Source organism: Oryctolagus cuniculus, chromosome 8 (genome assembly GCF_051225735.1).
Source record: "Oryctolagus cuniculus isolate XC-2025 breed Fujian yellow rabbit chromosome 8, ASM5122573v1, whole genome shotgun sequence".
NCBI lineage: Eukaryota > Metazoa > Chordata > Mammalia > Lagomorpha > Leporidae > Oryctolagus > Oryctolagus cuniculus.
The window spans coordinates 140,700,461-140,715,583 of NC_142874.1; the positions used below are offsets into that span (position 1 = coordinate 140,700,461).

Sequence of the window (15,123 nt, forward strand, 5' to 3'; positions counted from 1 at the left end):
CAACAGCCGGGGCTGGCCCAACCTGAAGCCAGGAGCCAGGAGCTTCCTCTGGGTCTTCTATGTGGTGCAGGGGCCTAGGCACTTGGGCCATCTTCTGCTGCTTTCCCAGGTGCTTTAGCAGAGAGCTGGACCAGAAGTGGAGCAGCTGGGACTCAAACTCCTGCCCATATGGGATTACTGGCACTGCAGGATTTATTTTCATTTTCTTTTTCTTTTTTTAATTTGAAAGGCAGACAGACAGACATAAGGATCTTCCATTTGTTGGTTCACTCCCAAATGCCTGCAGCAGGCAGGGTTGGACCAGGCTGAAGCCAGGAGCCAGGGACTCTGTCCTGGTCTCCCATATGGGTGGCAGGGGCCCAAGTGCTGGATCCGTCATCTGCTGTCTTCCGGGATGTGTGTTAGCAGGAAGCTGGATCAGAAACGGAGGAGCCGGTGTCCTGGCAGCGTCATAGCCACTACACCAAATGCCTGCCTGTCCAGTGCCCCTGTTTTTTCCAGTCCCAAAGAGTGTGAGTGAAGCAGGGGACAGCTCTGAGCTGGGCATGTGAACTCCCCCACTTGTCACTTTGTAGTTCAGCAGCACTGGGCACATGGTCTGGCCTGTCCCGGGCTGTGGGGTGAGGGCCGGTCCTGCTGGGGAGCAGCCCTGCTGGGGAGCAGTGTGGAGCAGCTGAGTGCCTTCTGAACCAGCCGTGGCCACCTGCCCAGGGGACCAGGGAGGGACTGGCCCGGCAGGCTGGAGGAAGAAGCTGGGATTCCAGCTGGAGTTGTTGGAAGACACAGTGCCGGGAGCAGGTGGCCCAGCTTTTGTTATCCCTGGTCTGGATGTGGTGTCCTTGTTTTCCTGATGATGTGGCCACGTGGTGTATGAAAGATACTCATTTAGCCAGCGAATGAGCTGCTGCCATTCCCTTTGTGTCATTTAGTGTCATTAGACCTTCTGAGCTGTTCAGTACAGAAGGCACTGAACTCAGTTTTTTTCTTGTTTAAAGTTTTTTTAAAATTTTATTTGAGAGTTAGAGTTACAGACAGTGAGAGGGAGAGACAGAGAAAAGTCTTCCATCCTCTGGTTCACTCCCCAAATGGTTGCAACGGCTGGAGCTGTGCCGATCTGAAGTCAGGAGCCAGGCGCTTCTTCCTGGTGTCCCATGTGGTTGCAGGGGCTCCAGACCTTGGGCCATCTTCTACTGCTTTCCCAGGCCATAGCAGAGAGCTGGACTGGAAGAGGGGCAGCCAGGACTAGAACTGGTGCCCATATGGGATGCCGGTGATGCAGGCAGAGGATTAACCTACTGTGCCACGGCACCAGCCCCTTGTTTAAATTTTTTAAAAAATTTATTTATTTATTTGTCAGAGTTACACAGTGAGAGAAGGAGAGGCAGAGAGAGATCTTCCATCTGCTGGTTCACTCCCCAAGTGGCCACAATGGCTGGAGCTGTGCCAATCCAAAGCCAGGAGCCAGGAGTTTCTTCTGGGTCTCCCTCATGGTCGCAGGGGCTCCAGGATTTGGGCCATCTTCTACTGCTTTCCCAGGCCACAGGAGAGAGCTGGATCAGAAGTGGAGCAGCCAAGACTCCAATGGGTGCCCATATGGGATGCCGGCACTGCAGGCGGCGGCTTTACCCACTACACCACAATGCCAGCCCCTTGTTTAAAGTTTTAAGGGAGGGACTGGTGGCGGGGTGTAGTGGGTAAAGTTGCTACTTGCAGTGCTGGCATCCCATATGGGGCACTGGTTCAACTCCTGGCTGCTCCACTTCTGATCCAGCTTCCAATCCTGCTAGAGATCTGAGAAAAGCAGTGGAGGATGGCTCCAGTACTTGGGCCCCTGCTACCACGTGGGAGACCTGGGAGAAGCTCCTGGCTCCTAGCTTTGGCTTGGCTCAGCTCTGGCCGTTGTGGCCACTTGGGGAGTGAACCAGAGGATTGAAGATTTCTTTGTCTCTCTTCTCTAACGCTTTCAAACAAATAAATAAATCTTTTAACAAAATTTTAGAGGAAGTTTTTGAACAGATAACATGAGTTCATATGATGGAAAATTCAAAACATGCAGAAAGAGGTATGTCGAGAACAGACTCCTCTCCGAGTCTTGTTTCTGCCTCCGTCAGCGTTGATAGTGTCTGGGGCACCGGCGTCCCATGGCTGAGTGCTGCTTTGAGTCTCAGCTCTGCTCCCCTAGTTTTCTGCTAACGGGAACTCTGGGGGGCAGCAGAGGAGGGCTCAAGAATTTGAGTCCTTGGCACCCACATGGGAGGCCTGGATTGAGTGGTGGGTTCCTGGCTTCAGCCTGGCCCAGCCATGGCTATTGTGGGTGTCTGGAGATGTGAACCAGAGGATGGAATTCTCTATTCCTTTCGAATACAATGAAAATAAATAAATAAAAATAAAAAAAAAGTCTTACAGTTTCTTGTGCTTTCATCTATAGGCATGTTATACGAGCAAATGCATTTATGCTGGTCTCTTGGTTTTTTTAAAAAACACAAATAACTTCTATGGCATGTGAGGATCTGTCCTGATCTGCCCCTTGCTTTTTAAATTTTTTTAAAGATTTATTTATTTATTATTTGAAAGACAGAGATACAGAGAAGGAGAGAGAGTGAGAGTGAGAAATCTTCTATCTTCTGGTTCACTCCGCAGATGGCTGCAACGACTGGGTAAGGTCAGGCTGAAGCCAGGAGCCTAGAGCTCCTTTCCGGTATCCCAAGCTCTCGGGCCATCCTCCTCTGCTTTCCCAGGTGCCTTAGCAGGGAGCTGGCTCAGAAGTGGAGCAACAGGGACTCGAACCCGTGTCCATGTGGGATGCTGACACTGCAGGCGGAGGCTTAACCTTCTATGCCACAGCAGCTGCCGCTGCCCCACTGGATCTGTGGTCAGAGAGTATCCGGTTGCTTTAATGCGCTGAATTCTGAATTCACCTAACCAGGTCTCTTGGGCTGTTTTCCAGTCTCTGCTTTTACAAACAAGGCTGTGAGGAGCAGCTTCGTCCGTGCCACCTGCCGTGTGTGTGTGTGTGTGGCAGTGATCTGTCAGCTGCCTTCCTGGAGAGGGACTTGCCTTTGTGATTGACAGATTTTGCCAACTTGCCTTTTCCCAGTGATGTGTGCAGCTCTTGCTGTCGGCCGCCGGAGCAGGGCGGTGCAAAAACTCTTTTTGATCTTTGTCAGTCAGGGGGAAACTGCTGTCTTGGTGTGTTTTTAGTTTGCATTTCTCTTACTAACAGTGAGCTTGAGAAAATAAATTCAATTTCACGTAAGCGCTTTGCTGTTGGCACTTGTTTCTCCAGTCTGAAGGGAAGGACCAGTTTTATTCTTATTTTCAATCTGCTCAAACTGATATTTTTTTGTAAAATATAATAAAAGACAATAACGGAGCTGGCACTGTGGCGCAGCGGGTTAACGCCCTGGCCTGAAGCGCCGGCATCCCGTATGGTTGCCGGTTCTAGTCCCGGCTGTTCCACTTCCAATCCAGCTCTCTGCCATGGCCTGGGAAAGCAGTAGAAGATGGCCCAAGTCCTTGGGCCCCTGCACCCACATGGGAGACCTGGAAGAAGCTCCTGGCTCCTGGCTTTGGCCGTTGCGGCCAGTTGGGGAGTGAACCAGCGGATGGAAGACTTCTCTCTTTGTCTCAACCTCTCTCTGTAACTCTTTCAAATAAATAAAATAAATCTTTAAAAAAAACCAATTACAAGCAAAGTGGAATAAAAACCCTCAAAGGTAAATAGAAAGCCAGTCTCAATTTTTGCTATAAACTTGAGATGCGCAGTTGCTTTATCTACTTGCCGTCATCTGTGCGTGGGTTCGGTGTATGAACTTGGCTCCCGGCAGCACCCGGACTCTTCCGTTGCCGCTGTTTCGGCTGCGGGGAGAGAGCACAGGAAGTTGAGGATGTTTTCAGTGCAGTGGTCAAGGTGTCTCTGCTGGTGCTGTCCTGGCTTCCGGGGGTGTTCCTCCGTCAGTGAGGCAGGGTGCTGGGCTCATGGGGTGTGTGCACTGAGCTTGGGAGGGAGGCTGGGAGGATGGGAGGATGAAGTCACCCTACAGGCACCTCTGCAGAGCTGCCTTTGCCCCGGGGCCCTGCAGGGATGCCAGGCCTCCCCACTGCCTTCTGGGAAGTGGTGGACAGCGAACCTCTGGGCAAAGCGGGAGCTCATGGTGGCCAGGAGGCATTGGGTGACTTCTAGAACACAGGCTGGGAGGGAGGTTCCTGCTTGCAGAGGTTCTTGCCCCTCTCCACCATCAGCTAGAAAACAGGCCTGGGTCCGGGAGCCCTTGTTCTGCTTTTTTTAAAAAAAAGATTTATTTATTTGAAAGGCAGAGAGAGAGCGAGACCTCCCGTCTGCTTGCTCACTCCCCAGATGCCTGCACTGGCTGGAGCTGGCACCGGGCGTGCAGTTTAGGTCTCCCACACGGGTTGCAGGGACTCAACTGCTTGAGCCGTCACCGCTGCTGCTTCCAGGGTGCGCATTGGTAGGAACTGACTCCTGAACCCCCATGTGGACGCTTAGTGTCTCAGCCACCCAGCCAGACGCCTGCTCCTTCCCTCGTGCTGCTTTTGTGTTTTTTCTTTCTCCGAGGACTTCAAGGTGTACTCTGCTCCTTCCTGTGGTGATGTGGGTCATTGTTCAGTCAGCTGTCTCTGGATTGCCTGGCTTCAGGGGCAGGTGTTTTGGCTTTTGAGTTACCTGCTAAGTGAAGTCATGCTGAGGTTTTGGGGGTTGTTGTCCCCTGCCATGGCATGGAAATGACAGACTCCTGTGGTGCGTGGTGCCCTCACTGCCATCCTGCGGGGGACTGGAGAGGAGCCGGCTGTTGACACGGGAGTTGGGGTTGCTGAGTGCCGGTGCTGAGATCACAGGTTCACCGCTGACCCCTGCCTTGTGCTAGCACTGGACAGAGGTTGTGCTGCGATGGGCTGAGCGGAGGCTCGCGACGCCTGCATCCCATATCAGAGTGTCGGTCAGAGTGCTGGATGCTGGGCTTCCATCCAGCTTCCTGCTAATGTTCCTGGGAAGGCGGTGGAGGCCCGAGTGCTTGACCTCTGCCACCCACGTGGGAGATCCGGATGGAGTTCCTGGCTTCCGGTTTCGACTGGCCAAGCCCTCACTGTTGTGGTCATTTAACCAGTGGATGGACAATCCATCTCTCTCACTCAGCCTTTCAAATACACCTTAAAAAAATAGTCATGGAAATGTGTTATGAAAAAAACCTGTGCATGGATTCAAACTTTTCTGCACCAAAACAAACTCTTCATTTGAGGTCTTTTTCGTAAAAGATTTATTTTTTTACTTGAAAGGCAAAGTGAGAGAGAGAGAGACAGAAAGAGAGAGAGAGAGAGGTCTTCTGTCTGCTGGTTCTCTCCCCAGATGGCTGCGACGGTTGGAGGTGAGCAGATCCAAAGCCGGGAGCCGGGAGCTTCGTCTGGGTCTCCCTGCCACTGCGCCGGCCCTGAGTACGACTTTGTGTCTTCAGCCTAGAACACTGCCATGAGAGCCTCAGAGGCCAGGCTGCTCCCCAGGGACTCAGTGGTCCCTTCAGTGTCCTCTGTGGTTCCAAGGAGAATTCTTGACCACCAGAGCTGTGCAGTGGTCGGGGCACACACCCTGGAGCGTGAGTTCAGACCCAGTTCCACTGCTTGTTAGTTGTGTGAACTTGGATAAAATTACTTACCTTCTTTGTGCCTCAGTTTTCTTATCTTTAAAATGGGGACACCAGTGGTATCCTTGTCAGAAGGTGATTATGAGTCCTAAGATGTTTAGAATGCACAGGAAGTCTTTAGGACAGTGACTGGACACAGCAGATGCTGTTTGTGAGTTAGTTATTACTCATCACACCACGGTGCCGGTGCTGCGATCTCTCTGACTGTCCTTGAATCCTGGGCTAACTCGCTCTGGGGTCTTCGGCTGCGTGCGTCACGTCACCTTTCTGTCATCGGAGCTGGGAGTCCTGGTCCTTGCAGACTTTCTGTCCTGTTCTTGGAGAACACATTTGCTGGGTGAAGGAGCCTTGCGAACAGAGACCCTGAGCTGTGGTTCTCAGCACCGTTGGCTGCCGGCGCCCGGGGCCATGTTCCCTGTGCACGTGGGGATTCTCACGTAACCACTGGTCTTTCCTGTGCCCCTTGGCTGCCTCGTCCACACTTGATGGACAGGCTGCGGGTCCTGGAATGCTCGTCAGTGAGTCTGCTTGGGGAGACCATGGGAAACCGAGGCTGCCTCTCGTGGCTTGGCTTTCCATCTGCGACGTGGCCTGGCTGCTTTCCAGGGACCCTTCCTGGTCTGTGTTTTTGTTTCAGGCTCCCCCTCGATCTCCTCGGCTTTCACAGACCTCGCCATGACATTGCTCGAATTATTTCCTCCTCTTGGGGAAGAATCTGTTTCTGTTGCTTTTTCCCTCTACGGAAGATATTGTAACTTGTTTTCCGTATGCATCGCTTTAAAAAGAAAGCCCTTTCTCTGGCCATCTTATGCACTGGTGGTCGGTCTGTCCCAGTTTTTGTTGTTGTTGTTGTGTTGTGTTTTGGGAGCACCCCTTGGCACTCACAGAATGGCTTGCAGAGGTGCTTTGAAGAGCTGGCATGATCGTCCCTTGTGGGAACTTGTCCCAGCTCGGATTCTGTTTCTAACGAAGTTGGCCGCATTGCTTTTCAAAGGTTACCACATTTCCACGGATGGAAGCCGCAGCCCTGTTTCTTGTGCTCGGGACCCTGGGTGCCCCCAGGACGCCCCTCGCTCAGCGTCTGGCCGGGCAGAGATGGCTTCACTGCCTCCCATTTGCCCTTCGTGCCAGGTGGCAGCGCAGCCTCTGGGGCCGTGATGCACCTGACAGTCTGCCTAGTGCTGGGAGCAGTCCCCGTTCTCTTCCGAGGAATAGGCAGGCCGGATATCAGCAGCCCGACCACTGCTGGAGACCAGGAAACCAAGGCCACAGAGAGGCGAGGTGGCCGAAATCCAATGCAAATTCCTACTGGGGAGGAGACAAACAGCCAAGTGCAGCCGAGGCGTGCGCTGCCGGCCTTCGGCTCTCGTCTGCCGGGTGCTCGTTTCCTCCCTTCTCAGGACGTTTCTTTCTTTCTTTTTTTTTTTTTAAAGTACTCGTGTATATATATATATATATATATATTTTTTTTTTTTTTTAAAGATTTATTTATTTGGCCGGCACCGCGGCTCACTAGGCTAATCCTCCGACTGCGGCACTGGCACTCCGGGTTCTAGTCCTGGTTGGGGCGCCGGTTCTTTCCTGGTTGCTCCTCTTCCAGTCCAGCTCTCTGCTGTGGCCCGGGAGTGCAGTGGAAGATGGCCCAAGTGCTTGGGCCCTGCACCTGCATGGGAGACCAGGAGGAAGCACCTGGCTCCTGGCTTCAGATCGGCGTAGCGTGCAGGCCATGGCGGCCATTTGGGGGGTGAACCAATGGAAGGAAGACCTTTGTCTCTCTCTCTCACTAACTCTGCCTGTCAAAAAAATTGTTAAAAAAGATTTATTTATTTATTTGAGAGTCAGAGTTACACAGAGAGAGAAGGAGAGGCAGACAGACAGAGAGAGAGGTCTTCCATCCGCTGGTTCATTCCACAGTTGGCCGCAACGGCTGGAGCTGTGGCGATCTGAAGCCAGGAGCCAGGAGCTTCCTCTGGGTCTCCCATGCGGGTGCAGGGGCCCAAGGACTTGGGCCATCTTCTGCTGCTTTCCCAGGCCAGAGCAGAGAGCTGGATTGGAAGAGGAGCAGCCGGGTCTCGAACCAGTGCCCACATGGGATGCTGGCACTGTAGGCCAGGGCATTAACCCGCTGCGCCACAGCGCTGGCCCCCTTATGTTTCTAATACACAACCACAGCTCACAGGAGAAGACCAGAGTCGTGAAGAGAGAGGCCAGGTATCCTTTCAGGAATTCCCAACCATGGGTGTTGGACACAGCGGCTGGCGTCCTTAGCAACAGGATCGAGCTGGGCACGAAGCAGGGCTCAGGGTCTGTCGACCGATGTCCCCAATATTGTCCTGTTCCTATCGTTACTCTGTGCCAGGCTTCTGCTTGTCCCTGTGTCTTAGAATTCATAGCAGTACTTATAGATCGACTTTATTTTTAAAAATAACTACGGGTTCTCTTTGTCTTTCTCTCTCTCACTGTCCACTCTGCCTGTCAAAAAAACAAAAACAAAACAAAACAAAAAAACTACAGGGCCGGTGCTGTGGCGTAGCAGGTAAAGCTGCCGTCTGCAGTGCCGGCATCCCATATTGGGGCCAGTTCAAGTCCCAGCTGCTCCACTTCTGATCCAGCTCTCTGCTATGGCCTGGGAAAGCGGTAGAAGATGGTGCAAGTCCTTGGGCCCTTTTGTCCACATGGGAGACCCAGAAGCAGCTCCTGGCTCCTGGCTTCAGATTGGCCCAGCTCCGGTGTTGCAGCCAATTGGGGAATGAACCAGCAGATGGAAGATCTTTCTTTCTCTCTCTGTCTCTCTCTGCCTCTCCTTCTCTATGTAACTCTGACTTTCAAATAAATAAATAAATCTTTAAATAAAAATAGCTGCGTGGGTGCCAGCAGTGGTAAAGCTGTCGCCTGCGATGCCGGCATTCCATGTGAGCACCAGTTAGAGTCCTGGCTGCTGCACTTCCAATCCAGCACCCCGTGAACGCACCTGGAACGGCAGTAGAAGATGGCCCCAGCGCTTGGGTTCCTACCACCCACGTGGGAGACCGGGATAGAGTTCCTGGCTCCTGGCTTCGGCCTGGTCTAGCCTAGCTGTTGTGGCCATTTGAAAAGTGAACCATTGGACAGAAATTCTCTCTCTCTGTAACTCTGCCTTTCAAATAAATACGCGAATTAAAAGAATGAAATAAAAAGCTACACGGCATTCCGTGAAATGGCTAGCCATAACTGTTCAGCCAGTTCAGGCTACTTCCAGTCTTCTCCCGCTGCAGATGTTGCCGCAAGCCCACCTGAGAACGTGCTGCCGATGGCCTTCAGCGTACATTTTTCACAGAGTGGAAGAGAGCCGGTCAGGAACCTTGCCGGGCTCCCTGAAGGAGGTGTGGCCGTGTCAGCGGGTTGGATCCCGGCCCGTGGGTTGTGAGCAGACGTGACGTGTCCGGCTTCTGGTAGCTCCTTGGGAGGGAAGCGGCACTCCCCCTTGGCCCCCCCACCCCCCGGGGTGGGGAGTGATCTGATGGCAGGAGCTGGTACCTCCTTGGTTCCAGAGCGAGGGCTGACTCCTAAGGATGGCAGAGCATAGGAAAAAATGAGTCTGGTCCCCCGCACTGCTGAGCCGGGTCAGACCAGCACCGCATTTGAACCTGTCCAGGAGAGAGCGGAGCATTTGTCTGTGTGGAAGCCGCTTCTACTCACTGGGTCTTTGTTAAAGTGTCTCTGTTTTTCCCACTGTTGTGCACAGGAGGGATCTTCAAACAGTTCATGGAAAATATGTCTTCTGAAGAAAATTTGCATGGATTTAAAATATTTTTGCACCAAAAGTGACTTTCTAAATTTTCTTTTAAAGATTTATGTATTTATTTGAAAGTCAGAGTTACACAGAGAGAGAAGGAGAGGTATAGAGAGCGAGACAGAGGTCTTCCATCCCCTGGTTCATTCCCCAATTGCCCACAACAGCCAGAGCTGCGCCGATCTGAAGCCAGGAGCCAGGAGCCTCTTCTGGGTCTCCCATGCAGGTGCAGGGGCTCAAGGACTTGAGCCATCTTTTATTGCTTTCCCAGGCCACAGCAGAGAGCTGGGTGGGAAGTGGAGCTCCGGGACTCAAACTGGTGCCCATATGAGATGCCAGCATTGCAGGCAGCAGCTTTACCTGCTAAACCACAATGCTGGCCCCATACTTTTTAATTCTTTAAAAAAGGATTTATTTATTTATTTGGAAGGCAGAGAGAGAGAGAGCAAGAGAGAAAGGAAGAAAGAAAGAAAGAGATCTTCCACTCATTGGTTTGCTTCCCAAATGGCTGCAATGGTCAGGGCTAGGCTGGGCCAAAACCAGCAGCCAGGAACTCCATCCAGGTCTCTCACATGGGTAGCAGGGGTCCATGTACTTGGACCATCATCTGCTGCCTCCCAGGTACATCAGCAGGGAGCTGGTTCTGAAGCTGGGGCTCAGCCAGGCTCTCTGGATATGGGGTGTGGGTGTTGCAGGCAGCGGCAGCTTAGCTTGCTGTGCCACAGTGCCCTCCCCGACGTATCTTTTAATTCCATTTTTTCTGTGAAGATTTTGAAGTACCCTTGAATATGTATGACAGATTGCGCAAAGTAGACTTGCAGGGCTGGGCTGGCGGATATTACTGGGTGCTGCTGCTTAATTAATCCTTATGCATTCTTCTTTTCATCATCACCACCTCCATCTCTTTCCCCATCTTGACTGTGTCTTCTTATTACACATTCACATTTAGCATTTCATCCAGAATCTGTTGAAGATGCACAAAGATTCCTATTTTCACTGGAAAACACTAGCATGTGGAGCTGGAGTTTGGTCCCATGTGTCAATATCAGTGACATTTTGTTTCCATGGAAACTAATTCCTGGCGTGTGTGTCTACACAGGGAAGGGAGAGTGGGGAAGTGGAGGGTACCGGGTGTGTCTCCTTGAACAGCACAGGGGAGCTGCTGGGCCAGCTCTGACCGCCCCGGCGTGCACTGGTGCAGATGGCCAGCAGACAGTGTGCCTACTGTGCGCTAACTGCTGGGATGCACCACTGGGCAGGTCAGACACGGTCTTTGCCCCATGAGCAAGGGGTTGGCCGGCTCATGTAAAATGAGACATCCAGGTTGCTGTGAGTAGGGGGTGGCATGTCTGGCCTCTGCTTCCATCCTCACCTCTCCTCCTCAGTATGCTGGGCCTGGCCAGAGAATCCAGGAAAATCCCCACCTCAAGACCCTTGATTTAGTTCTAGCTGCAAAGTCCCCTTTGCCTGTAAGGTAGCATAGTCCCAGGTTCCATGACTGGTGATGTGCCACGGGGACTGGCTTCATCTACGGCTGGCCAGTCAGGAATTTCCTGAGGAGCTGAGTTTTTTTTTTTTTTTTTTAAGATTTATTTATTTATTTGAGAGGAAGAGTTACAGAGAGACAGAAGCAGAGAGAGAGAAGAGAGAAGAGAGAAGAGAGAGAGAGAGAGAGAGATCTTCTATCCACTCCCTAAATGGCCACAATGGCCAGAGCTGGGCCAGGAGCTTCCTCCAGGTCTCCCATGCGGGTGCAGGGGCCCAAGGACTTGGGCCATCTTCTGCTGATTTCCCAGGCCATAGCAGAGAGCTGGATCGGAATTGGAGCATCCAGGTCTTGAACCAGCGTCCACAAGGGATGCTAGCACTGCAGGTGACGGCTTTACCTGCCACACCACTGCGCTGGGCCCAGGAACTGATCTTTAAGCAGGCTTGCAGGTGAGCAGACAGAGGTGCGGGAGGAACTCAGAGGCTGGTGGGAAGGAGCTGGAGTGTTGAGGGGTGGAACAGAGAATGGCTGCTGGGTCAGCAGCGTGTGCAGGGCACTGAGTGGCCAGCCACGGCAGGGGACAGAGCGGAAGTTCTAAAGCAGATTGACATCTTTTGCTGCAGGTTAACAGTAGGGTTAAGGTGTGTGTGGGGCTGTTAGGAGGGGGTGATAGAGCGCCCAGCAGCCCGACCCAGCAGTGGCAGGGGAGTATGAGAGATTGTAGGAGGGTGAATGGGAGGACTCTGATGGGTGGATGAGGATGTGTTGGGCACAGGAGCTGAGGGGAGAGCTGTTCCATTTACTAGGTGGGACCCAGCTGGGAAGTGCATAGATGGCTTTTGAGGGCCTCTCAGGTAAGCAGGTGGCAAGGCCAGAGTCCCTGCAGGCTGGGCTGCAGTGGAGGAGGCTCCGGGTTGTGGGCAGAGCTGCCCCTTGAAGCCGTGTGTTTGGGTGTTGCCTGGACCCGGGAGGGGGAGGAGGAGCTGGCAGTCTGAAACGACCCCGGGGTTTGTGGCCTTATGAGCTCATCAGGGCCCCAGTGGAGGGGTTCTTTGGAGAAGTTTGGGAGCGAGGTAATAGAGAGATGTGTTAGAAGGTTGTGTTATGGGAGCCTCAAAGGAGTCTCATTTCCTATTGCTGCTCTCGCCAGTTTCCATCAGCTTGGCAGTTAAACAGCACTCGTGTCTGACAGAGGCCTACTAGTCCAGCGCCGCCCGTGTTTCCCTGCCTCCCAGTTTCCAGGGGCTGCCCCCATCCTTGCTGGGCCCCTCTCTCCGTCTCCAGAGTGGTGGAGGCCAGTTGTGTTTCCCGCACTGTGTCCCTGTGGTCTGTCCTGTTTCTGTCAGTCCCGGCACTGGGCCCACCAGAGGACCCAGGATCCTCTCCCTGTCTTATTGGTAGCCGACCTGCAGATGGATTCCGGCTGCATCCTCTTCTGGGCTTAGGGCCAGGATATCCGACTGTGACTCCGCCTGTGCCGGAGTGTGAAAGTGACAAGGGAGCGCAGTGAGCCCCGCCCGTCCCTCAGCTTCGGGACTTTATCCTCTCCCCCTCCTCTCCCCTCTCCACTGCGTTATTTGAAGCAAGTCCTAGACATCATCAGGAACACTTGTTCACCCAAGTTCAGCTCGGTCAGGGAAGTGAGAAGGCGGGGGCCTGGGGGAGGAGGCGGGGAGTACGTATGTGTGCATGTTGTTTCCGGCAAAGCCTGTGTACATTTGGTGGGGGGGGGCTCTGGGCATTTGTTGTGGGAGTTAAGATGCCACTTGGGGCCCCTGCATCCCTTAATGGTGGTTCAAGCCTTGACTCTGCTCCTGGGTCCAGCTTCCTCCTGATGCCCCTGGGAGACAGCTCCTGTTCCTACCTCCCACTTGGGAGACAGGATGGAGTTCTGTGCCTGGAGCCCCAGGCTGTTGCAGGCATTTGGGGAGTGGATCGATAGATAGGTCGTCTGTCTGTCTCTCTCTGCCTGTCAAAATAAATAAGTACATTAATTAATTTTAAAAGTTGTGGTGGGGAGGCTGTGATGGAGGAGGAGATAGCCTTGGCCACGAGCGGCTCACAAGTGTATGAGTAGGGACCCAAGGGAACTCCTGGCTGCTGGGTGAAGTTTTTTCCTGTTGAGCAGTTGGGGGCAGTGAGTGGCATGAGGAGGCTACAGTTTCAAGGTGCTTGGAGGGAGGAGGGCGGTGCTGTGGTGCAGCGGGTTAAAGCCCTGGCTTGAAGCGCTGGCCTCCCTTATAGGCACCGGTTCTAGTCCTGGCTGTTCCACTTCCAATCCAGCTCCCTGCTGTGGCCTGGGAAAGCAGTAGAGGATGGCCCAAGTGCTTGCGCCCCTGCATCCACGTGGGAGACCTGGAAGAAGCTCCTGGCTCCTGGCTTTGGATCAGTGCAGCTCCAGCCATTGTGGCTATTTAGATAGTGAACCAGCAGATGGAAGACCTCTCTCTGTCTCTACCTCTCTCTATAACTCTGTCTTTCAAATAAATAAAATAAAAGTCTTAAAAAAGAAAGGTGCTCGGGGGAGGCTGGAATAGTCCTGGTGGAGTGGAGGATGAGATGTGGGAGAAGGCGTCTGAGGACCGCTTGAATTTGCAGAATTACAGGGTCAGCCTGGTTGTCTGCATCCCCCGCCCACCCCAGCACTGGCTGGCTGTGTCGTCAGAGAAGGTGGACAGTGCGGCTCGCACTGGGGGCTGTGAAGAGCACTTAAGTCAGGACCTGGACACACGCACTGCACGGCAAGGCAGAGGTGGTCAAGAGGGTGCTGTGGGCGGCTGGAGCTCCGGATTTCAGTGGCAGGGTTGGGGTGTGTTCTTGGGAGTGGAGCAAAGGACACTTGGAAACCAGGCTGTCCTGCACGTATATTTTTTAAATATTTATTTATTTATTTGAAAGTCAGTTACACAGAGAGAGAAAGAAAGAGAGAGAGGGAGAGAGAGAGGTCTTTCATCCGCTGGTTCACTCCCCAATTGGCCACAACGGCCGGAGCTGTGCTGATCTGAAGCCAGGAGCCAGGAGCTTCTTCTGGGTCTTTCTATGCAGGTGCAGGGGCCCAAGCACTTGGGCCATCTTCTACTGCTTTCCCAGGCCATAGCAGAGAGCTGGATTGGAAGTGGAGCAGCCGGATCTTGAACCAGTGCCCATATGGGATGCAGCACCACAGGCTGCGGCTTTACCCGCTGTGCCACAGGGCCGGCCCCCTGCACGGATGTTAGAACTGCCTGGCTAGTGTCCAGGCTCAGCCTGACGGGGAAGTGGGGCTTGTGCAGAGTTGAGTAGAAAGGCACAGAAGTGGGAGGTTCTTTTGAACCTCAGCCAATGAACTGAACAAGGCTAAAACAAAGTCTAGCAGCAGAGGTTCATTGTGGGGAAAGAAAGGACAGTCCTTGAGAGGCAGAGCAGACCAGCAGGTCTGGCCCCTGGGGCCCCTGCGGCATTGGTGCACGGTTAGGTGTCAGGTGAGGGCCCTGGTGTGGCACTGAGGTCATCTGACATGCAGGCCTGTGGCCATTGTTACAGGTCACCTTATCTGTACACCTTCCAAGTGTATCTGCACACAGCCATCCGCATCCTGTCTAAGTAGAGGTTGTCTCAAACCTGCTCTTACTTACCAAGCAGGCAGTTGGAGCAGCGGGGTTGGCTGCTGCCTTGCCTGTGTGGACTGCATCAACCTTTCTCTGCCTCCCACTGCAAGGCTGAGCTTAAGTGAGGTAGAGACAGGGAAGGAGAAGCAGGCTGAGACTAGGAGAGTTTTGGAGTTTGCTTTTCTCATCCCCCCCCGTGGCCCTGAGCTGTCTCCCGCCACAGAAGGGCAGGGACTGCCCAGGGGGATGTTTTGACAAGGTGAAGATGATCTGGAAGCAGCAGCAGGAACACGTCCCAGCTGACTTCCCCTGACCCTTCCAGACCCTGGGCTAAGCTGTGCGAGAGGCTGAGGGGTGGTGTGTGCCCAGCGGGGTCCTGGATTCCCTTCTTGCCCTGGGCCTGGTGCTCCGGGGCCTGCCTGTGCCTCCAGGGCATTGTCGGACACTGCCCCTGGGTCACTGTGTCATCGCTGTCACCCCCCAGGCTCCCCCTCCCCAAATGGGGACATTTTGAGATAGGTGGCTCAGGAATTTTTGTATCTGACATTTCTCCTGGGCTTTAAGCCATGTATTCTAATTTTGCTTGAAAAATGGCTGTGGGTGTGCTTAATATGCATT

General features: G+C 53.3%; 1 protein-coding gene across 4 annotated transcripts in view; it reads left to right on the forward strand.

Moving 5' to 3' along the window:
• Positions 1-15,123, forward strand: part of USP46 (ubiquitin specific peptidase 46) — a 65,840-nt gene that overhangs the window by 15,014 nt on the left and 35,703 nt on the right. The window contains exon 2 of one of the 4 annotated variants that reach the window (XM_089302815.1): positions 8,912-9,019. The exons of the other annotated variants lie outside the window; for them this stretch is intronic. Coding sequence (XP_089158941.1) covers positions 8,912-9,019 — 108 coding nt within the window. The remainder of the gene's footprint in view (positions 1-8,911; positions 9,020-15,123) is intronic. 4 annotated transcript variants of the gene reach the window in all.